At 42.2% G+C, this 23944-nt stretch overlaps 1 protein-coding gene across 1 annotated transcript; it reads right to left on the bottom strand.

Annotated features, from left to right (window-relative positions):
- Positions 1-1841: 1841 nt before the first annotated feature.
- MIS18A (MIS18 kinetochore protein A) lies at positions 1842-14129 on the bottom strand. Its single transcript, NM_001098010.2, has 5 exons — positions 13772-14129; positions 10889-10955; positions 5843-5965; positions 3058-3154; positions 1842-2329 (listed from the first exon to the last, which is right to left on the bottom strand). Exons 1-5 carry the CDS (start codon positions 14109-14111, stop codon positions 2249-2251), a joined length of 708 nt encoding a protein of 235 aa, NP_001091479.1. The 5' UTR covers positions 14112-14129; the 3' UTR covers positions 1842-2248.
- Between the last annotated feature and the right edge of the window lie 9815 nt (positions 14130-23944).

Below are 23944 nucleotides of genomic sequence, written 5' to 3'. Positions count from 1 at the left end.
TAACCAGCAACAGCAGCACACAGCCACAAGGAGTAGGAACCAGGCCTGATTGTTGATTTTAATATGTGGCTACATAGGGCAAGTCAAACAAACAAACAAACAGCAGGCCCATGAGCCATCAGGCAAAGCCTAAAAAGTCACTAAGCCTGAAGTCACTAGGCTTCAGAGAAACGGGTGGTTGTTTTCAGCAGAGGCTGACCCAAACAGAGTGTGAGAACAGGCCCTCTCCTCCAGAGTGCCACAGGGCAGCCTGCGGAGGATGAAACTGCCCCACGTGGACCTGTCGAGTAGGCAGCGTGGGCGTCTCAAAGCTCTCTTCCCCACGGTGATAGTAAGCCCACTCTTTAAGCGACATCACAGAGGCCAAAGACACAGACTGTGCTTTACACGGAGACACGACTGTTTCCTGGGATTTGCTTTCAGATGCTTCAACAAAGACTGTGTGATAAATGTGTGTGAGCTCTCCACCCGCATGGTTTAAGCTAACTTCGTCTGAAGAACCCTCACTGGAAATAAAACTCCAAGCGTGGAGAGTGTACAGGGAAATAATAATCAAAGGCCCAAACTGCCACAAAGGCACTTGGGCTGTTTATTTCCTGAACCACAAGAGAGGCTTGGTTAGCACTGCTGGATATTAGAAATTACTTTGCATTGGTGAAATGAGTTGTTTTCAAGGTGTATGGATTGGCTTGAAATTGGAGCCCAGGATGAACAGGGTAAAAGGAATTAAGGAGCGAAACTGGAATGGCCCTGAAAGTGACTGGAGAATACTGTTCACTCGTGCGACTAGAAAGTCAGCTGAATCTCTCGGTTAAAATAACTCTCCCATCTGTTCCAAATGAACTTTCACGCAAGCGCCACCGAAACACCTACAATGACAGACCCTGGGGACCTCATCAAGCTTACTGAGGCAGGGTGACTGTTGCCAGCAGGTGTTGAGAAGAGACCTGGACAGCTCACTAACTTCAAATGATTAGAGGCTGCAGACAATCTTTCAAAAAGAACGTAGTAATTGTGAATGATCAATGATCAAGTCAATTTGAGTTAGGACCTTTTGCCATGACAACTTGAGGTATTCTCGGAAATAATTAGGGAGGTTCTGGGCAGAAATTGAGTTAAGTTACTCAAACATGCTGAGTACTAATGTTAGGTGGCCTCATTTATACTCAAAAACAGAGTGGAGGCTGGGGAAATTTGGGGTTACCTTTAGAGTCCTGAGCAGGACCCCTCACACTGCCATGCCCAGTAAATGTGTGGTATTTATGACAGCAGGATTTTTGCGCTCACTTAAACAACTGTTTCATAAAAATCAATTGTAAAGCACTTTGTTTTAATCTTTATTTTTCCCCTCATTATAAAAATAACAAGTGCTTACTAGAAGTCTTACATTATGAAAACTGAAAATTCTCCCAGAATCCCAACCTTGGGAATGATTACTACTCTCTTTGGTAACTATGCTGCCAGATTATGGGGCATATGGTAGTAAATAAGGGCTTCCCTGATGGCTCAGCAGGTAAAGCATCCCCCTGCAACGTAGGAGACACAGGTTCGATTCCTAGAAAAGGAAACGGCACCCCACTCCAGCAATCTTGCCTGTAAAACCCCATGGACAGAGTAGCCTGGAGGGCTACAGTCCACGGGGCTGAAAAGTCCGACAAGACTGAGCGGCTAAGCAAGCACAGAAGAGTAAATAAACAGGACCAAAAGGAATCCAACCAACATAATACATGCTAATCTACTCTTGTGCAAGATTTCAGAGTTTTGACAAATAATTCAACTGACCAGTTTCTCCAGAAAGCTGTATTCATTAGTTTTCAAAGAAGATTCAACCACACAGTGGATGGAAAAACCTCTAAGATTTTCAAGCACTCAATACTAAACAGTGCTCAAACTATTAGAAGTGAAACATAGTTAATAGGACATAAAAAATAGCAAATCCAGTACAGAGGAGAAAACTATTCAAAAAATTATAGCAGTTTGTTACCAAAACAACAACTCTTAAATTCCAGCAATAATCATGACTTTAAAACTGGAGTTTAGGAAACAATCACCTCTTTACCATCAAATACAGCCAGAAAAGTTCTACAGTTCTTCTCATGTGACCAGCTGATCAGTACAAGAGGATACAATGTACATGACCGTTTCCAATTCTTTCAGTTCTAAGTGAAGGATATTATAATAAGAATTGCTACATATGAAATAACTCTCCATCAGCAGAGGACTGCAGAATGTGGGCCTTGGAACCAATTCAGCTTTTACAACTGGTAAAGGACAGTTTTGATTCGACCTCCCAAAGCTTTGTTTGCAAGGCTTTCAAAACATCTTCCATCTATTGAATGGAAAAAAGAATAGAAAAAAATACATATGATTAAAATCATACATGGTTAAATATGATTTAAATGTTGATCATTATTATAATTTCTGCTATGTTATACATTATACATATCTGTGTTTATTTAATGGAATTCTGTTTAAATAAGACATAAGCCTATTAATAGTAGTTCTCAACCTCTGATACATAGCTTTTACATTTATTCACCACTATCTTGCCTGTGACAGGATGTTAGCATTCAAAAACAAGGCTGTTTTTACCACGAAAATCAAATCAAATCAAATACTGATTTAAAGATATATTTCTATTTTAATAGTTTTAGAATACATACTGCTTTGATTTAGCATGGAATGTCTTTATAATTTTTTCCATAAAGTTTTGGCTTAATTTGTAGTTTGCTGCTGCTGCTGCTGCTGCTAAGTCGCTTCAGTCGTGTCCGACTCTGTGCGACCCCAGAGACGGCAGCCCACCAGGCTTCCCCGTCCCTGGGATTCTCCAGGCAAGAACACTGGAGTGGGTTGCCATTTCCTTCTCCAATGCAGGAAAGTGAAAAGTAGCTTCCAGTAAATCAACTTTACTAACAACTGAAATAAAATAAGCACTCTCTCACCATGAATGCTAAGATCAAAAGAGAAGACACAATTAAGAATTATTCGTGGAGCAGCACTTGGTCATTGACTGGAAGTTGTTTATACAAAGACACAAAAAGTGCAGAACAAAATTACCTGCTTTAGAGATTTTTCTATTTCAACTCTACTTTCAAGATTAAAAAGCTCTTTGTCTTCTGACACAATTTGCCTTTCAGATGACCCTAAAACATAACTGAAGTACAGTACAATACAAAGTTAAAATATGAGAAGGGAGTAAATATGAAGTTTATATTGGTAACATTAAAACTCAAAGTATATTGAAGTATATATTAGTACCAAGTAAACACATAAAACAATTACTTTTGTTAATAGCAACCTACATAGGAAGCTGAACTACATGAAATCATGTTTTTCTCCATAACAGCTTTGTCCAAGAGCTCTACATGTTTCTCAATGCTATAAATATTTCGTTATAGGGAATAAAACTGGCTCTTTAGTAAGCTGGGTGGTACAACAGTAACATTTTGAAGTTTTAAAAGATCCTGAAGAAGCCACTGTTTTATATAACTTTTCAAGAACATGTGCATTTTCAAGTTTTGACTTTTATTATGTAATCTGTAGCGTCAATTGTTGATTACCTAGATTTCGGCAACTTCAACAGTTATTCTATAACTCATGTTTTGCATTCTATAACTCATGCTTTGCTTCGCTCTCTGAGGTGATGACATGCTACAATTTGAAAATACAACTGGCCTGCTGCTGCTGCTAAGTCGCTTCAGTCATGTCCGACTCTGTGCGACCCCATAGAAGGCCTCCTACCAGGCTCCTCTGTCCCTGGGATTCTCTAGGCAAGAACACTGGAGTGGGTTGCCATTTCCTTCTCCAATGCATGAAAGTGAAAAGTGAAAGTGAAGTCGCTCAGTCGTGTCCAACTCTTAGCGACCTCATGGACTGCAGCCTACTAGGCTCCTCTGTCCATGGGATTTTCCAGGCGAGAGTACTGGAGTGGGGTGCCATTGCCTTCTCTGACAACTGGCCTAGCAATGGAAGAAAACAAATAAATCTGGCAACCAAATAAATCTAAACAGTAGAGAAGATGCTGTTATTCCCAAAAGAAAACTCAAAAAACCTTCATTTGTTTGCATTTCTTTAGAAGTCTTTCACCACATGTAACAACTTCAGTATGTCACTTCTGTTAAATGTAAACAGTCTTCTGCTGGAAACCCAAGATTAATTGATTAAATTTCTAAAAAATGTCATCGAAGGAAAAATTACAGAAGGCAGTTAATATCTTATTTGGAAAAGAAAAATGAGATGGGGGAAAATTAAATGGCACTGATTAATTTATAATGCTGTAAATAAACATTACAGAGATCATCCATTTCTAAAACACCCCTGGTTCCCTGTCATTTAAATTCTGCCCTATGAGGTAACTTTTCCTTAAATTCAATTGTTGGGGAAAGAACAGCTTCGATACTAGGATCCTCTATGCAGAAATCTTCCACATATTTTCTTTTATACAGATATGGATCACTTTTAAAGTTCCATACCAACCACACTGGTTTAAGATTTCATGTAGTTTATACTTGTACTCTCCCCCACATAATTTTCACAAATCTTGGTAAAATTCCCATGGACATTAAGGGAGCAGTTGTTTGGGCATGCGTCTTCTGTTTACATATTAAAACTAAAACAGATCTGATCTCTCTCCAGGTGGGCCTGCACGCTTTACATCAATGAGCAGTATTTGCTACATTATTCTCTTGTGTTAAAGGCTGTAAAAAGTTTGCAGAGTTCACAATTTAGATCCAAACTTGTTTAGTTTCAAAGATGGTGGTAAAACTGTAGTAATCAAAAAATAATTAAATGAAAAATTATAATAAAAATACTATTCTAAATTTTTTTAAAGAGAAAATCTAAGAAATTCAACAGAGTGACAACATACTTCAAGTAATGAAAGTGTAGGCACTTTCTTTTCTTCTTAAATTGTTCTTCTTTCTTGATATTTAAGGTTTCCTAGGGATCTCTAAGAAAACCTCTCTTAACTGGTGGCTCAGCGTTACTGCCCACCAATGCAGGAGATACAAGTTTGATACCTGGGTCAGGAAGATCCTCTGGAGAAGGAAATGGCAACCCACTCCAGTATTCTTACTTGGAGAATCCCATGGACTCTTAAAAGAGCCTGGGGGGCTACAGTCTATGGGGTAACAAAGAGTCGGACACAACTGAGCTACTAAGCAACAACAATCTCTAAAGTCTTGAGAGTTACATCTTTTCCAGGATAAGTGAAAAGACATTGGGGTCAATTAATTTTGTTTCCAATTTTAAAAGGTTAATGAACTAAAGGGTCATTAACATATACGTCATCAGACCCTAATTCACCTTGTCTCCAAACACCTTTTAGAAGTCTTGAAAAATGAAGGTACTTCCTTGCATCTCTCAAAACAGCAGACAGTTATTTACAATCCTCTAGGAAATAACTGGACTTTGCATTTCTACTTTTCCAGAACACCAAAGGGACTTCTTTCCCAACCATTTCTGAAATTCCTATTTCTTCCAGTTATTCTACTAGACTAAAAACTAGAGGGAAAAATAAAATGGACAAAATATATTGATACACAAAATTGCTTTTTTAAAAAATCCTATTAAACTAAATTTAATTAAGAAAAATAGCAAATTTTTACTCTGCAAAATGTTCTCACAGTGCTTTCTTCTACAATTTAATATGACTGACTTTTCCAATAGCAAATAAATCAGGTCCAAAGAACAACAAAAATCACTTGCTTTAGGGTCAGAAATTATTATTTAAAAACATATTTTAACCAAACCATGTTTAGTCTCCAAGTTTTCATACCAATTTGTCTGCAAACAACTTTCTGAGAATTCAGTTATGAGCTGTTCATTTTTGCCTCAAACATACCTTTCAATGGCTCCAACACTAAGGCAGAACAAGTCCCTCTTGTAGTCTAGATCCTTGGGTGTGCACCTGTACAGGTAGCCGAGGTTGAGCGAACATCCTGTGCAGTACAAAGTCTCCAGGATGCTGCAACCAAAAACGCCACCCTTTAGTAACTGGTTACCACAAAAATCCCATTGTTGAGATCCATAAACACCTAAACGTTTAAGTTGCTAAAGTATGTTATCCTGACCCTACTAGGTCCTATGTATAAAAAGGAACAAAAAAAAAGATAGTAAGATGCTTACATCTGAAAGGTATCCAAGTCACCTCCAGGTCACACTGCCTTCAGTATCTAGTGACAGACGGCATGCACACAAGTGACAAAGCAGAGAGTATGCTGGATTTCCTTGGTGGTACAATGGATAAGAATCCACCTGCCAATGCAGGGGACAAGGGTTCAATCCCTAGCCCAGGAAGATTCCACATGCCATGGAGCAACTAAGCCTGTGCACAACTACTGAAGCCCAAGCTCCTAGGGCCCATGCTCCACAACACGCCACTGCAATGAGAGCCCAAACACCGCCAGCTAGAGAGCACTCCCTGCTAGCCGGAACTAGACAAAGCCCATGCACAGCAATGAAGACAGAGCACAGACAAAAATAAACAAAAATTTAGAAAAACAAAAAAGAAGAAGAGAATATACTAAGAAGAAGGTGCTTTTCTAGAATGTAAACGTCTCAATCTGGTATTAAAAATTAACTAAAATTCTGAAATAAAGGGAAAAGATTATACATGTTCTTTAAATGTCACATTGTCCACCAAGGATCATTAATGCTCTGGGGCAGGGATAGGCAAATTTTTTTCTGTGATGAGTCAGAGAACAAATATTTTAGGCTTGCAGGCCACATGGAGTCTACTGCAACTACTTGTCTCTACCACTGTAGCATGGAAGCCACCACAGATAATACATAACTGAATGAGCTGTGTTCCAATAAAAACATATTTACAAAAACAGGTGCTTCGCCCATGAGCTACAGTTTGGCATAAAGGATGGGGTTCAGGTGATACGAGAGAGCAGAACTCAGCCAAACTGGTTCAGAGCAAGAGTTGATTCCCTTTTCAGTTCTCTAGAAATCTTGATTATGAAGAACAGAAAAGTCTCAGCCTGGTGCTAAGTTCAGTTCAGTTCAGTCCAGTTGCTGAGTCGTGTCCAACTCTTTGTGACCCCATGAATCCCAGCACGCCAGGCCTCCCTGTCCATCACCAACTCCTGGAGTTCACTCAGACTCACGTCCATCGAGTCAGTGATGCCATCCAGCCATCGCATCCTCTGTCATCCCCTTCTCCTCCTGCCCCCAGTCCCTCCCAGCATCAGAGTCTTTTCCAATGAGTCAACTCTTCGCATGAGGTGGCCAAAGTACTGGAGTTTCAGCTTCAGCATCAGTCCTTCCAAAGAAATACCAGGGCTGATCTCCTTCAGAATGGACTGGTTGGATCTCCTTGCAGTCCAAGGGACTCTCAAGAGTCTTCTCCAACACCACAGTTCAAAGGCATCAATTCTTCGGCATTCAGCTTTCTTCACAGTCCAACTCTCACATCCATACATGACCACTGGAAAAACCATAGCCTTGACTAGACGGACCTTTGTTGGCAAAGTAATGTCTCTGCTTTTCAATATGCTATCTAGGTTGGTCATAACTTTTCTTCCAAAGAATAAGCGTCTTTTAATTTCATGGCTGCAGTCACCATCTGCAGTGATTTTGGAGCCCAAAAAAATAAAGTCTGACACTGTTTCCACTGTTTCCCCATTGATTTTCCATAAAGTGATGGGACCAGATGCCACGATCTTTGTTTTCTGAATGTTGAGTTTTAAGCCAACTTTTTCACTCTCCTCTTTCACCTTCATCAAGAGGCTTTTTAGTTCCTCTTCACTTTCTGCCATAAGGGTGGTGTCATCTGCATATCTGAGGTTATTGATATTTCTCCCGGCAATCTTGATTCCAGCTTGTGTTTCTTCCAGTCCAGCGTTTCTCATGATGTACTCTGCATATAAGTTAAATAAGCAGGGTGACAACATACAGCCTTGACATACTCCTTTTCCTATTTGGAACCAGTCTGTTGTTCCATGTCCAGTTCTAACTGTTGCTTCCTGACCTGCATACAGGTTTCTCAAGAGGCAGGTCAGGTGGTCTGGTATTCCCATCTCTTTCAGAATTTTCCACAGTTTATTGTGATCCACACAGTCCAAGGCTTTGGCATAGTCAATAAAGCAGAAATAGATGTTTTTCTGGAACTCTCTTGCTTTTTCAATGATCCAGCAGATGTTGGCAATTTGATCTCTGATTCTTCTGCCTTTTCTAAATCCAGCTTGAACATCTGAAGTTCACGGTTCACGTACTGCTGAAGCCTGGCTTGGAGAATTTTGAGCATTACTTTACTAGCATGTGAGATGAGTGCAATCACAGCATCATCTTTCAGGATTTGAAATAGCCAGCTGTCAGGAAGCATTTAACAGGAGGCTTCCTATGTGCTGTTTTGGATCTGACAGGAATTCTCTGCTCCTTATTAATTCCTGAATATTCAGGAATTAAGAGGAATTAAGAGGAGAGGCACGCCTCTCCGGGACTGAGGAATCCAGGCATTTCCTTCATTAGCGTTTCTATATGGCGATAAGTACCCTCTTCCTTCTTGAGAACCATACGATAAAAGTGATTGTTTACAAATCTCTCTCTTTAATATGGATTGCCTATGTTTTGTAAGTCTGGAATTTTAATCTTTATCTTTGCTGAGAATAACTACTTTGTAAGACGGTATATATGCCCAAACCAAGTTGATTAAAACACCTTTGCTCCATCAGAGCTCTGGTCCCCGTGTCTGTCTTTCTTTTTCTCTCTCTCTTTTTCAGGCTGATCCCCTGGAACGCAGAGACTCTCTGAGTTCACTTTCCTGCTCGGGCTTCTAAGACCCTCTCGAGAAGGCGCTCTGTGCCTTCACCCCATCGAGAGGGCACCTGAGGCCTTCGTGAACAGAGCAAGCCCCGTGCAGGGGCTTTATTGGCTTTCTGTGTAAACCAAGGAATATCAGCCTCTTTCTCTCCTTTACTTTCTTATCATCGACTCCGGATCACCAAGTTCCAGGCCATTAAAGGACCTCAACAGCCAGCCTGGTGCTAGAAGGTCTTCAATGTGTATCTCACAGCTGCAAATCTTTTAACTGTAAGAGGACAGACCTCAGGCTCAGAACCAGCCAGCCAGCAGGTATCTCAGCTAGAATTTAATAACATTTGTTTCCACTGTAATTATCGTCACAGTTACTTTCGAGCAACAGCAATTGATACATTCACAGCAGTCATACAGATTCCTTTTAAAATGAACTTAAAAACTCAGAGTCAATGTAATGAAAAATATCCAGTACGCGACAGCAAAGCTGTAAGCTGACATCAGAATGACTGGAAATGGGAAGCAGAGGACACTCTGCAGGAAGCAAAGGGACAGCAAAGCACCATCATTAGCTCCTCTAACGGCCTATGTCCTTGGTGAGGCTGTAAACCTCCCCAGGCCTCTGTCTCTTCATCAATAAAGTGAGAAATGATCCAAGGCTGGGTTTTCCAAATTGTTACCACAAGCATGCCAGCAGTACAATTTCTGTTACATTTGCATGCCACCTGTCATATTATGACTTTAAATTCTCCTTAAAGAGAGTAATTTTTTAAATGAAAATATACTCTATTTGAATAGGACACTCTAACATTACCAAAAATGAAAAACCAATGTTTTAAAATGAAAAAAAAAATAGGGACTTCCCTGGTGTCCAGCAGCTGAGACTGAGCTCCCCAATGCAGGGGGCCCAAGTTTGATCCTTGGGGATCAGGGAACTAGATCCCATGTGCCACAACTAAGAGTTTGCACACTTAAGAGTCCACAACCAAAGATCAAAGATCCCAAGTGCCGCCATGAAGACCCTGTGTAGCCAAATAGATAAATATTAAAATAAACAAAAAATAATAAAATTTTAATATATGATTAGTAATTTCTGTCGAATTGCTTGTGTACCACTTATTCATATGCATCAGTAAGACAACTTTTGGACAACGATTCTACAAAGCAGAGCTTCCCATTCAGTTTGCTGAGGATGCTGCTTGCAATAGACAGTGGCAGGTAGAGCAGGATACTGACTCCTTCAACACCTGGAGAGATAAAACAGGGCCTGGGACAGCTGGAGCCCCTATGCCGCCATGCATGCAGCCTTGTCTGTTTACCTCAATGGGCCACATGTCTACATGTGCCACATCAGCATTATCTATGGGTGCTACGGCATGAAAAGTAGGGAGCATTTATCTAAAGCATTCTTTGGCTCAGAGATTCCATGATAAAGATACTTTCTTTTTCTGTTTTTATTTTCAATGTCCTTCAGGTCCAAGCCAAACACCCAAAATGGAAGTGTTGGAACAGACCTTGAGACTTTTAGAAACTCTTCCATCTTAAATCTAAAGGTACCCACTGTCACTCAGGAAACCACCTGCCAATGCAAGAGATGTAAGAGACCTGGGCTCGATCCCTGGGTCAGGAAGATCCCCTGGAGGAGGACACAGTAACCCACAGCAGTATTCTTGCCTGGAGAATCCCATGGACAGAGGAGCCTAGCAGGCTACAGACCACAGGACTGCAAAGAGTCAGATACGACTGAAGTGACTAAGCATGCACAATGACTGATTTGGTATTACCATGAAAAAGGGCTTCCCTGGTGGCTCTGACTGTAAAGAATCCACCTGAAATGCAGGAAACCTGGGTTCGATTCATGGCTTGGGAAGATCCTCTGAAGAAGGGCAAGGCAACCCACTCCAGTTGTGTTGCCTGGAGAATCCTCATGGAATCCTCCCCCAGAGAAGCCTGGAAGGCTATAGTCCTTGAGGTTGCAAAGAGTCAGACACGACTGAGCGACTAAGCACACACACACACACACCATGAAAAAAGTTTTATCCCAAATTTTAGTGCTGATGATCTTTTTAAAGATTTTTATTTAAAAAAATAAAAACATACATACTCATATAGATATAGCTTTACTCACCAACCATTTTCATTTTTACGTTTGGATAATATCTGTTCCTCATTCACAGAAACATTACAGGTAACACCTGGAAAGAAGTAACAACAATGTATTAATGTGGTTTGATATGCAGGTATTTAGAGAACTTCTAATTCAACTTTAATTTTAGAACTCAAAAAGCCAGAAAAAAAACAAAGGCCCAAAAGTCAGTCAGTCACTCACTCACTCTCTCTCTCACTCACACACACACACACACACACACACACGCACACACTGGTTTAAAACTAAGTGTACAGGGTCTTCTGGAAAAACATAGCAGAATAAGAGTTATTTCCTTCCTTTCCCAGAAAACACTGAAGTTAACAAAATGAATAAAATTAGGAAAAAAAAATTCAATTGATGGTAAAACTTAGATCAGAGAAGAAAAAATTCAGTTGACGGTGAAACTTGGAACAATCAGAACCTCAAATCACAGACTATCAAGTATACCTGCCAAACACAGTAAAACAGGGATTAACCCAAAGAAGAGGGTAAAAGTCTGTGCATACATCTCCAAGTCTCAAACACAGAGCTCATTTTCCTGTAAGCAGCAGAGGGTCCACAGGAACCCAGCCCCAAATCTTTTAGACCACAACTTGAACAGGGGTCACAGCTGAACCCTAGAAGCAACAGGAAACATTCCCAGAACACCCAAATTCAGGACACACAGAAGGTGGAGGGACATGAAGAAAGGACATCAGAACAGACTCGAGTTCACCTCCTCTACAGTCTAGCTTAACTCAGTAAACTCCACTCCCACCTGCCCATCAGATCAGAAATTGGTGTCACCCTACATTCATCATCTCCTTTCCCTGCTCCCCTTCAGACACTCCTCTGAGAAGTCCTGTCCGCTCTACCTCATGACCCTCACTCCAGCCTCACACCACCGCTACCTCCTCTCCCTGAGCAGCTGTACTGGCCCCTGACCGACCTCCCCACTTCCATGCTTATTCTCCTCCTCAGTGCATCTCCAAAGAAAAACCTGAGTCCTACCACTCTCCAGCTTAAACACCACATTCACTAGAATAGACTCTCATTTTCACTTTTAGAATAAAGATTAAGATTCTCAATTATAACAGCCTACAAAGGCCCTCGTACTGTAGCAAAATCTCAACCCAAATACATACATGTGGTTCTAAAGCAGCAACCCTGGGAAAAAACCTAGACTTCTATCAACAGGGGCAGACTGGGAGGATGAACAGCATCTCCATTAAGGATGTCACTTAAGTGGCACTTCCTATTTCTTCTTAGCACAGGACACACACTAACTCACTTAGTCCTCCTAATTACCGCATGTATTATCCTCAAGTCTATAGAGGAGAAAACTGAAGCACAGAGAGGCTATGTAGCTTGCCCCAAGACACAGCTAGTTAAGTGGAAGACCAGGATTCAAACCCATGCAGTTGAGGGCCATCACCTATACTGGTGAGGTACAAGAGGCAGGGGTACAAGAGGCAGCTGCTAAAACTGTGAATTATGCCTATATGCACTAATATGGAAAAATACTCAGAATATAGATGTAGAATAAAAAGGTAAGGATGCTTAACAGTATAAACATTATCCCAAGGGTGTTTTTGAAAATTTATATGTTTAGGGAATTCCAAAAAATGTACGTTTAAACATGCTCATATATGCATGGAGAGTATCTGGAAGTATGAATGAAAATAAAGCATGTTGAACTCTGGGGCCTTGAGAGTGTCAGGATCAGGGGATAAGATTTGGGGACAAGTCCTTTTTACTTTTATACCCTTCTGCATTGTTTGATTTTAATAGGTGTGAAGGATTAATCTCAATGAATTACTATGGGAAATGTATGTTCTTAGGCTTATGTTTAACAACCAAAGAGGATTCAGCAATTATTGTTAAGTGCATCCTTAAGGAAAACAGACTTCAAAAAGTTTCAGGTAACAGGTGGACACTGCTTTCCTTCTTTCTTCCCAATACATCCCAGGAAGGAAAACTTTTCACAAATGTCAATAAATTGGTGGTGAATTTCTGCCATTAAAAATATTTACAGAATTCAAATATAACAGAAATTTAATCTTGAAAACTGCAAGTCCAAAAAGAACAGTCATTTTTACATTAACTCAGAAAACCACGTAACTCAGAAAACTTACTAATTCAGAAAACTTAGTGGTAACTCAGTGAACCACTTCCCTAAATAAGTACTATGAAAACAACAAAACAAAGAAACTCTGGGGAAACATACAGGTAACTGGTAGAATCAGTATTAAAAGTTAGAACTCTGACCTTCTTCACCCTTTTACCACATTCTCCTTCCTCTCCAATTTTGTGAGGGCTGTTAGTGCTTTTATTGCAAGTCTCCTTCAATTTTTATAATAGCATTATGATTCGTCAACTCTGAAGTTGTAACACTTCAAACTAAAGGCGTCCGCTGATACAAATATTAGGATCTGGAAAATCAATCCTGACATCCCCTGCAGGAAGCAGGCCGCTGAAAAGCTTAATTTCCTAAATAAACAATTAACAATACTACCAACAGAGCCCACTAATTTCTATAAGGAATAACACAGAGTAGCTACACCTTAAATGCTTACAACCTGGTTGGTTGACTTTTTTGTCCCCTAAGTCATGCTCACGACGTTGTTGATTCATCCATTGCTCTTCTGGGATGAGGGACCCCAGAAAAGGACTTCCACGCGTAAGCCCAAGATGCAGGGATGACTCTCCTCCTGCCCCTTTTCTGGAAAAACTCAGCCTCTCAGATTTTTCTGCTAATTTTAAAGACCCTGAGTTGCTCCAAAACACCCCCGCCTCTTCCGAGGCCGCCCAGGTGCCGCACACCAGGGATGAAGGCAACCCTTAGTCCTAAATCCCACCCTACGCGACCCAGCCCGAACTGACAGCGTAGCAAGATGCAGTTGGTGTCTTCCTGACTCGCCACCCAGCTCAGCGAGTCTCCCAGCGGCCGCCGGCAGCTCGAGCACAGAAAAACCAGCGGCCTGTCCTCCTCCGCCGGCTCCGCAGCCTCCTCGCGCCGCTTCCTTTCAGGGCAGGCCGCCGATGCGTCTCCGCTCACGGAGCTCCACATGCTCGCCCACTTCTGCAGCAGCTGGTGGCGGCTCGAGTCTTCCGAGAGCCGCCTGCCTAACAGGGAGGAGTCACCCCACTTGCTCTTGTGGCCACACGTACAGTTAGTAGAGGAACATCCTTCACAACAATCCGAGGACCAAGCGCCCGCCATTAGCTACAAATCGCCCGCGCCACGGAGCATCACGGGAGGAAAAAAACCCGCCCCTGCGCGTGCGCGGGGCGGGGCGAGGCAGTGGAGGACCCGAAGGGCGTGGCCTGAGGGAGGCAGGGAAAGAGGGGCGGGGCCTGAGGGAGGCGGGGTCTCAGGGCAGCCTGATAGCGCGCATGCTCGCAGTGGAGGCAGGGACTAGCTGTAGTGTCCAGGCACCTGGGTTGAGTTTCCACCTTCAAGAAATTGAAAGGCTGTAGGACATTTGCTCGCATGACTACCTGGGGAGGAGAGTTCAGCCTCTTACAAAGGAGGGTAGGGGCGAAGGCAATGGACCCCACTCCAGTACTCTTGCCTGGAAAATCCCATGGACGGAGGAGCCTGGTAGGGCTGCAGTCCATGGGGTCGCTAAGAGTCGGACACGACTGAGCGACTTCACTTTCACTTTTCACTTGCATGCATTGGAGGAGGAAATGGCAACCCACTCCAGTGTTCTTGCCTGGAGAATCCCAGGGACGGCGGGGCCTGGTGGGCTTCTGTATATGGGGTCGCACAGAGTCGGACACGACTGAAGCGACTTAGCAGCAGCAGCAGCAGAAGCATGCCCACCAAACTAAATTACAAACCCCTTAGAGCGACCTTCTCCTCCCGCCTTCAATCTTTCCCAGCATCAGGGTCTTTTCAAATGAGTCAGCTCTTTGCATTAGGTGGCCAAAGGATTGGAGTTTCAGCTTCAACATCAGTCCTTCAAATGAATATTCAGGACTGAGTTCTTTTATGATGGACTGGTTGGATCTTCTTGCAGTCCAAGGGATTCTCAAGAGTCTTCTCCAACACCACAGTTCAAAAGTATCAATTCTTTGGCGCTTCCCCTTCAGAGAAGGGGAGGACAGAGGATGAGTTGGTTGGATGGCATCACCGACTCAGTGGACATGAGTTTGAGTAAACTTCAGGAGTTGGTGGTGGACAGGGAGGCCTGACAGGCCTGGAGAATTCCCTGGAGAGAGGAGCCTGGTGGGCTACAGTCCATGGGGTTGCAAAGAGTCGGACACGACTGAGCAACTGAACTGAATTTCTAAAGACTATGCCACCCATACCCCACCCAGAGATGGAGGAGCTGGGGCATAGCCCTCCCTTCGAAGGCCTCCTTCCCTCCCGAGAGGCTACAGCCCTTCACATTTAGCGTTAAGTAAACAAAACCATGGCTTCTCAGGTGGCTGTAGTGGTAAAGAACCTGCTTGCCAGTGCAGTAGATGTAAGAGACACAGATTCAATCCCTGGGCGGGGGAGATCCCCTGGAGGAGGGCATGGCAACACACTCCAGTATTCTTGCCTAGAGAATCCCATGGACAGAAGAGCCTAGCGGCTTACAGCCCATAGGATGCCAAGGAGTCTGACACGACTGAAGCGATTTAGCTCACGCGCAGACATCTCAAGTTAATGAATTTAGTGCTTTTTCAGTAGTCTCATTGAAATCAGGGAGGCCATTGATGGCTTGATGGTCAAAATATCCTTTGTTTCCTGATACTGACAGGCAACATTCTTTGTTCACACCACCTTCACAGATTCCCAATCAATAGGTGAGGATGGGCCTGAGAATTTGCTTAACAAGCTCCTGGGTGATGCAGATGCTGTCAGTAGAGGCACTTCCCCTTTTGCTGGGGTTTAGTTTGTCTGCCTAATTTCCTGGAAGTGGAGAAAGCCGGGGTTGCGCTTTTCTTTTGTGGATTGTTATTGCTCTAACCAGTACCCTGGAGAGGGCCCCAGATCACTCAGACTAGCACTGCAAGGACAGGCTGGAGAGGCGGTGTGGGCAGCAGCAGTGATGCTTAAAAGCGTGGAAGTGCCTCTGCTGTCTGGATCTGGGAGCCTCTCTTGTGGGTGGTTAGCCTTCCTCAGCTGCCCCGAAGCCAGCCTCTGACCTTAAAGCACCACAGATTAGGACAGGAAAGCCTGGTGGGGAATGGACCTGCATTATGGACAGCCTAGCAGCATGTCTGGGAAGAAAGTTACCCCCAAGGCCCTGGTCTGCTCTTAGAACTCTTTGAGTGTGTTCTAGGTCACTGCCCACTTTGCATGGTCAGATTAACTATTTACCAAAAAAAATTTACTTCCAATTTTATTGCCTCTGGGCACTAGCATTAAGGCAAAAGCTTTGGAGTCAAAAGCCTTGAGCTGAACTGCCCTTCCTGGAGGTATAATTGTGTAGGAAACTGGAAGGTTATACTTGCCTTCCCTGAGTCTAATTCTTCGTGGATTAAGTGAATTGGGTTGTTATGGGGGTCATGATACAATATGCATGAAAATATGTTAGCAGACTGTGCCCATGTTCGTTAGCCTCCAAGTAGAAGAAAATGCTTTGAATATTCTAGGTTTTTATTTCACCCATAGAATGAATTGCCTTCCCTCCTCTGCTTCTTTTGTGGAGGCAGGCCTGGCTTCCCAGGACTACTATTTTCAAGCTCAGTATCTCTGGTACAAGTAAGTGGGTAGTAACCTTGGAGTTCAAAGGATAATCTCTTTGATTCAGACTTTAAGTTCCTATTCAGTTCAGTTCAGTTCAATCACTCAGCCGTGTCCAACTCTTTGAGACCCCATGGACTGCAGCATGCCAGGCTTCCATGTCCATCACGAACTCCCAGAGTTTACTCAGACTCATGTCCATTGAGTCGGTGATGTCATCCAACCATCTCATCCTCTGTCGTTACCTTCTCCTCCTGCCTTCAATCTTTCCCAGCATCAGGGTCTTTTCCAGTGAATCAGTTCTTCCCATCAGGTGGCCAAAGTATTAGAGTTTCAGCTTCAGTATCAGTCCTTCCAATGAACACCCAGGACTAATCTCCTTTAGGATGGACTGGTTGGATCTCCTTGCAGTCCGAGGGACTCTCAAGAGTCTTCTCCAACACCACAGTTCAAAAGCATCAATTCTTCGGCGCTCAGCTGTCTTCACAGTCCAATTCTCACATCCATACATGACCACATCAGGATGGAGAGTGAATCTGGAGGGACAAAGGGAAAGAAGCCCACCCACAGACCACCTTTGTCCTGCCTAGGGGGCTTGGGAGGGCCATCCTCACCAAATATGTTCTAAGGGCATGGTAGGAAGCAAAATTCAGAATAAGGTTCTATTCTTGTGTGTGTGTGTGGTCAGAGGGAGGGCAGCTTAGTTTCCCAGTTCCCTGGCCAGGGATCAAACCCATGCCCCCTGTATTGGGAGCACGGAGTCTTAACCATTGGACCATCAGGGAAGCTCCAATAAGGTTTTCTCTTGATTCTATCCTTAAATCCACCTTTAAGGATACACCACATACCAGTTACTTGGGACTATCTGATTCAACCCTCATTTCTGGCTGAGTTCAAAAGTCTTGGTGTAATTAACAGAAAAAACACTAGTCTAATTGAATATCTATGGCTCACACTAGGGAAAGAGAAGAGACAAAGCATAACTCAGGGAAAGAAGGGACAGGAAAAATGGGAGAAGAAATGCATGAAATCCTGATAGTTTTTTGTTTTTTTCCTTTTTTTTCTCCTCCTCCTCCTCCTACCTGGACCCTGATAGTTTTGATGGAAAAAATTTATGACTCTAGCAATTGGGAAAATCAGAAATTATTGGCATCCACTTACAATCAGGGACTAGATGTTAATTGCATGCACTTCCTTACACATAGAGTGACAATAAGGAGTGATTACAGGTCCTTGGAGTCAGCCAGCTGGCCCCTTTAGTATATAGAGAGCTGGTTGCAGCTGCATTTCAAGGGTGTTTGGTCCAACTGCTACCAGTAGAGATGTCCGGGAGCCAAATGTCACTTGCATTGCCTTCCCCAACCAGCTGTCACTGAGAGAAAGCCATGCTCCACACTCAGCCCCCAGGGACCTTCTGCCACAATCAGAGCCTCTTTAGGGATATAAAATACGCCATGGGAAAAGGGTAGGTAGATATTTATATCTGTGTTCCGGGGGTGAAACAGTAACTGTAGCGATATGCTGCACCTTCTAAAAAGTCGTCAGAGGCAAGACATTCTTTAAATAGTTCTGTTTCCCTCTCCTAGTTAATGTGAGGAATCACGATTTCCCGGTCTTTAACAGAGATGTTTAATTCTCATGCAAGTTAAAAAAGAATAAGGAGACGGACTTGTGATTTTTCAGCAAAAGCATGTGTTTGAGCTGGAAAAGAACCACAGAGATGCTTCATCCTCACGTCTTACTCTGCAAATAGATGAGCTGAGATTCAGTTTGGATCAGAAGTCATGGCTCAGGTTAGTGGAAGAGACTGGTGGACATTCGGGCTATGACAGGTCCAGCGTTGTTCTCCTTTTCTTGGGAACGCTGTTTCCCCTCCCCCACTCCAACAGTGTGGCTGCAGAGGGGCTCCCCATCTTGAAGGTCTCACCCTACCTATCCCAGAGGTGGGCTCACATCAGTCTTAGCCACCACCTTCCTGGCCACACAGACTGGTTCGAGGTGAGCCAGGTGTCCAAAGGAGAGCCTGTCCAAGTCCATTCCTGGAATGCTTCAGGTCAAAGCTTGGGAGAGAATCTGCCCACCCCTTCCTCTTGAATCATGAGCCCAGAACTGTCATCAGTCAGGTATCCAGCTCTGTGGAATAGCCTGCATGACTCTGATCCTCAGGGAGAAGCAAGATGTGAGGCAGAGATCGAGAGTAACAGCAGTACCTCAGTTATCCCTGTTCCCAGTTCTGTGGGCACCCCTCTCAACGTGCTCCCAGTAAACCCCGCTGGTGTTTAAGCTAGTTAGAATCAAGTGTCTGTCACTAACTCCTAAGGGTCCTAAAATACAGATTCCAATCTAGAACCTCAGTTTCTTGCTCCTAAATACAGTGGTCATACCACTACACCAAATTGTTGAAATATAACACCATACATTTGATAAAGTCTGATGCTGCTGCTGCTGCTGCTGCTAAGTCGCTTCAGTCGTGTCCAACTCTGTGTGACCCCATAGAAAGTCTACCCACTCCAGTATTCTGGCCTGGAGAATTCCATGGACTGTACAGTCCCTGGGGTCGCAAAAAGTCGGACATGACTGAGTGACTTTCACTTTCTTTTCACTTTTCACATTTGATAATGCCTTGAGGCATTCAAGCTATAATCTCTCAAGGGGGCTAACTCTGGAGAATGACAATATAAGGGAAGAATATATTTCCAGTATACAATTCTAAAGTCACTCTCTTGGTTTCTTTCCAAGCACTCCTTTGTTTCCCCCAGTTCTTTTCTTTTCTTTTTTTTTTTTTTTTGGTATATAACCAGAGGAAGGTCTTGGGAAATAGTTTTTATTATAAACTGCATCAAACCTACCAAACATCTAAACGCAACACAGACTGATCCAAAAGTGAAGATTGTGACTCCTGGATCTGGAATAATATGGCAGAGACCTAAAGTATCACAGTATGGCTTATGTATCTTTCAAGAGATTTGAGGCAATGTTGCATCTATGGTAGAAGGACTGGAAGGTAACATTAAAGAAAATTCACATTGAAGAAAATATAGGAAAATACCTAAGAAATATAAAAGGTGAGGAAAAAATAAGAGGCATAAGCAATCAATGCAGGAGACCCAATATCTGACTAACAGGCAGTCCAAACACACAGGAGAGACAAAATGAAGGAGAACAAATAATCAAAAGAATAGCAACCCACTCCAGTATTCTTGCCAGGAGGATCCCATGGACAAAGGAGCCTGGTGGGCTACAGTCCATAGGGTCACAAATAGTTGGATGCGACTGAAACAACTTAACACACACTCACACACAATAATACAATTTCTCAGCTAAACATGTGACTCTTTAGATGGAAAGGCTATACCAACTGCCCAGCCAAAGAACAAAATAATCTCACATTATGACTTAGCATTGTAAAATATCCGAACTTCAACCTTCAGAAAAGATTCCAAAGTTTCAAAGAAAACAAAAAGGTGCAAGAATCAGAGTGGCTTTAGACTCCTCATCAACAGCTCAATTTCAGAAGCTGGAGAAGTTCAAAATTTAGAGGGCAAGTAATTTTCAGGTTGGAATCGCTTATCACTGTAATCTTGATCCATGTATAGTGGACATTTTTAGACATAACTGAACTTTTATTATCTTTTAATCATTTTTATTTACTTATTTTCTATTTTGGGCTGCACTGGGTCTTCATTACTTTGCGTGGGCTTTCTCTAGTTTCTACGAGTGTGAACTACTCTTCCTTGCAACGTGTGATCATCTCACTGCAATGGGTTCTCTTATTGTGGAGCAGAAGCTCTAGAGTGAGCGGGCTTCAGTAGCTGCAGCTTGCAGGCTCTAGAGCGTGGACGCAGGAGCAGCGGCACAGGGGTTTACTTGCTCCATGGCATGTGGGATCTTCCTGGGCCAGGGATGGAACCCGAGTCCCCGGCATTGGCAGGTGGATTCTTATCCACTGCGCCACCAGGGAAGTTCAACTGAACTTTTAAAATGTATCTTGAACATATCCTTTCTTATTCAAATATGTGCTGCAACAAGGAATGTGGCATGCATCAGATCAGATCAGATCAGTTGCTCAGTCGTGTCCGACTCTTTGCGACCCCATGAATTGCAGCACGCCAGGCCTCCCTGTCCATCACCAACTCCCGGAGTTCACTCAGACTCATGTCCATCACAGTTAAAGAAAAGCAAATATTTAATATTTTTAATATATTCTCTACCACATTCATTTTTTGACTGCACTGAAAACAAATACCTCAGCTATCAGATTGATAAAATTCAAAAGTTCGACACCATAATTTGTTGCCCAGACTATTGTGCAGGAAAGCAGGCAGTTTCCTACCCAGTAAGAATACAGACTTTATAAGCTCTGTAGAAAGGAATTTGTCTACAAATATACCTTAGTTTGTAATATTCTATTTTGGAATCATGTAAATATAAGAATAAATATTACATAACCATAAAACTAAATATTTAAAAAGTGATCTCTACATATTGAAATATCTAATATATTTAATGGTGGCATAACTTCATAGGTAGAACTATTTTAAGTGACTTTAAAACATGAAGTTGAGGGAATTCCCTGATGACCCAGTGGTCAGGACTTGGCACTTTCATGCTGGGGCCCCTGGCTTGATCTCTGTTTGGGAAATTGAAATCCCAAAAGCCACTCAGTATGACCAAAATAAATAAATAAATAAATTTGACCAGATATATTTTGATGGAGATACTCTAAGGACCAAAAAAAAAAAAAAAAACCCCAAAACAAGAAGCAAAAACAAATAAAACAAACAAAAATCCCTGCCTCCTCACAAAAGATCGTAAATTGTTTTCAGTAATCATGTTCTTATTGATATTGATATTATTATTCTAAGGGCTTCCCTCATAGTTCAGTTGGTAAAGAGTCTGCCTGCAATGCAGGAAACCCCGGTTTGATTCCTGGATCGAAGGAAATTGCAACCCACTCCAGTATTCTTGCCTGGAGAATCGCATGGACAGAGGAGCCTGGTGGGCTACAGTCCATGGGGTGGCAAGAGTCAGACACGGCTGAGCGATTAAGCACACATTATTCTGAGACTGTGTATGCATTGTGTATTGATTAAGTATTACTTGGGGAGAATAGGATTTTAAGTTTTGGGAAAAAGAGATGCAGCTACGGAAGTTAAGCTTAAGGAAAGCCTCTGTGGTGATGATTTTGAATTTAAAAGTATCAGTATGAGAAAAGGGCTTCCCAGGTGGCGCTAGTGGTAAAGAACCCACCTGCCAATGCAGGAGCCACAAGAAATGCAGGTTTGATCCCTGGGTTGGGAAGATCCCCTGGAAGAGGGAATGGCAACTCACTTCAGTATTCTTTCCTGGAGAAGGCCATGGACAGAGGAACCTGGCAGGCTATGGTCTATATGGTCACAAAGAGTCGGACACAACTAAAGCGACTTAGCACATATGAGAAAAAGGGGAAAAAAATTAAAATAGAAAAAAAAATGTATCAGTATGAACTCATGATTTTTTTTTTTTTTTTTTTGCTTTAAAGAATAAACAATTCCTATCTCTCTAGGTTGAATAGGCCTTAACACTAACCAACTCAGTAGCAATTACCACCTTTAACATCCAGATTATGATAGCTGAATATTTCCCACTAAAAAACCAGTAGTCCTTGGAGAAATGGCTGAATCCTCGATCTGGGATAAAAAATCTACAAAATGAGCCTGGAACACCTTGTCTTCCAAAAAGCAAAAAAGCTATAGAACCCAAACAAAGCAAACTTCCAATATAACCAACATGAGGAGGCTCTCACTCTCCAAATAGGAGGTAAACTGTGCCTTGGTAAAGACAGTAGCTGTAACGGATGGGACACACAAGAAGGCTTCATTGCACACACTCAAAACAAACAAAACCTCTCACTGTTCACTGCTGAACGATGCTAGAAAGCCCAGCTATTATTTTGAAAACTGGCAAATAGAAGAAGTAAATCAACATTTATCCCACCTTGATATGAACTGTATTTGAGGTAACCAGATAGTTCATAAACAAAGATATTTTTCCTTTTTTGGTTTGTTTATTTAGAAGGATGGTAGCTAATAAGTGAAAAAGAAATGATGGAATAAGGAAATCACGATTTTTATTTTTCAGAGGACATAGGTTCCATCCCTGGTTGGGGAACTAAAATCCTGTAAGCCTTGTGGGCACACACAAAAAAGAGAAATCATCATTTTTACTATATTTAATGGATCTTCCCTGGTGGCTCAGACAGTAAAGCGTCTGCCTACAATGCGGAAGACCTGGGTTCAAGGAGGAAATGCAACCCACTCCAGTATTCTTGCCTGGAAAATCCCATGGAAGGAGGAACCTGGTAGGCTACAATCTGTGGGGTTGCAAAGAGTTGGACACGACTGAGCACTTTCACTTTTCAATGGATCTCAACAATGAATATCACTGGTTGATAATATTGCACAGAAAAGACACAACCAGACATTATGTGTCTCCTGAAGGTAGGACACTACAACACCGATGAGGTATTCTTGTCAATAAAAAATTGAACCTAAATCTGATCCAGCCTCTAGGTCTAACTTCACTTTCCAGGAAATGCAGGGAATGGGGAACATGACTAACACAACGTGGGCTCTAACTGGCAGACTCTTCAGAGTTGATAACTCTTTTTCCCCAACAAAGAAATTCCAAATTTTAAAAAACGTAGGAGGAAGACGGAGCCTACAAATTTAACAAGACTTGAGAGTCATTTCAACCAACGGCAACACATGCAACTCATTTCCTCCTGATTTGAACAAATAACTGTAAAAGAAATTATGAGGCAAACTGGAAAAATTATAGTATTGACTGGATGTTTGATGGAATTAACTATTTTTAGGTGGGATAACAGTACCACGGTTTTACTTAAAAATTTTTTTTTCCTTTAGAGATACATACTGAAATATTTACAGATGAAATGATGTATTAGAATTTGCTACACAGTAGTCCAGAATGAGGGGAGTGAATGGAGCTACAGATGCCAAGTTACTTAGGACTTGATGGTAGTTGAAGCTGTGATGATTCCATGGAGTTTTGAAATACTATTCTTGCTGCTTTTGCAAAAGTTTAAAATTGCCTATGATAAAAAATAATTTAAGTCATGAAAATTTTGAATTTTCTCTGTTATATACCCATGCTTGTTAAATATTAAAAAGTAACTTTTTACCAAAAATCTTTGACAACAACGGATACCCCAGAGAGAGGCACTGTGTTTAAGGATTTGTATACCCACAACACTGTTTGCCCCATGTGGCAGGCTGAATAATAGTCCCCCGCCTCCAATATCTACATCTAATCCCTGGAACCCGTGAATATGACTTCATATGGCAAAAAGAGACTTTGCAGATATAACTGAA

Source organism: Bos taurus, chromosome 1 (assembly GCF_002263795.3).
Source record: "Bos taurus isolate L1 Dominette 01449 registration number 42190680 breed Hereford chromosome 1, ARS-UCD2.0, whole genome shotgun sequence".
In the NCBI taxonomy this organism is placed as follows: Eukaryota; Metazoa; Chordata; class Mammalia; order Artiodactyla; family Bovidae; genus Bos; species Bos taurus.
The sequence above is the reverse complement of the archived record's forward strand: the minus strand, read 5'-3'. Positions and strand labels throughout refer to the sequence as shown.

Excerpts from the sequence above, each read along its gene's own strand:
- MIS18A (NM_001098010.2), bottom strand. The coding sequence starts at position 14,111 with ATGGCGGGCGCTTGGTCCTCGGATTGTTGTGAAGGATGTTCCTCTACT. Across the intron at positions 5,966-10,888 it reads CGTAAAAATGAAAATGGTTG|CATCCTGGAGACTTTGTACT; the intron begins GTGAGTAAAGCT and ends TTTTGGTTGCAG. Across the intron at positions 2,330-3,057 it reads TAGAAAAATCTCTAAAGCAG|ATGGAAGATGTTTTGAAAGC; the intron begins GTAATTTTGTTC and ends TCCATTCAATAG.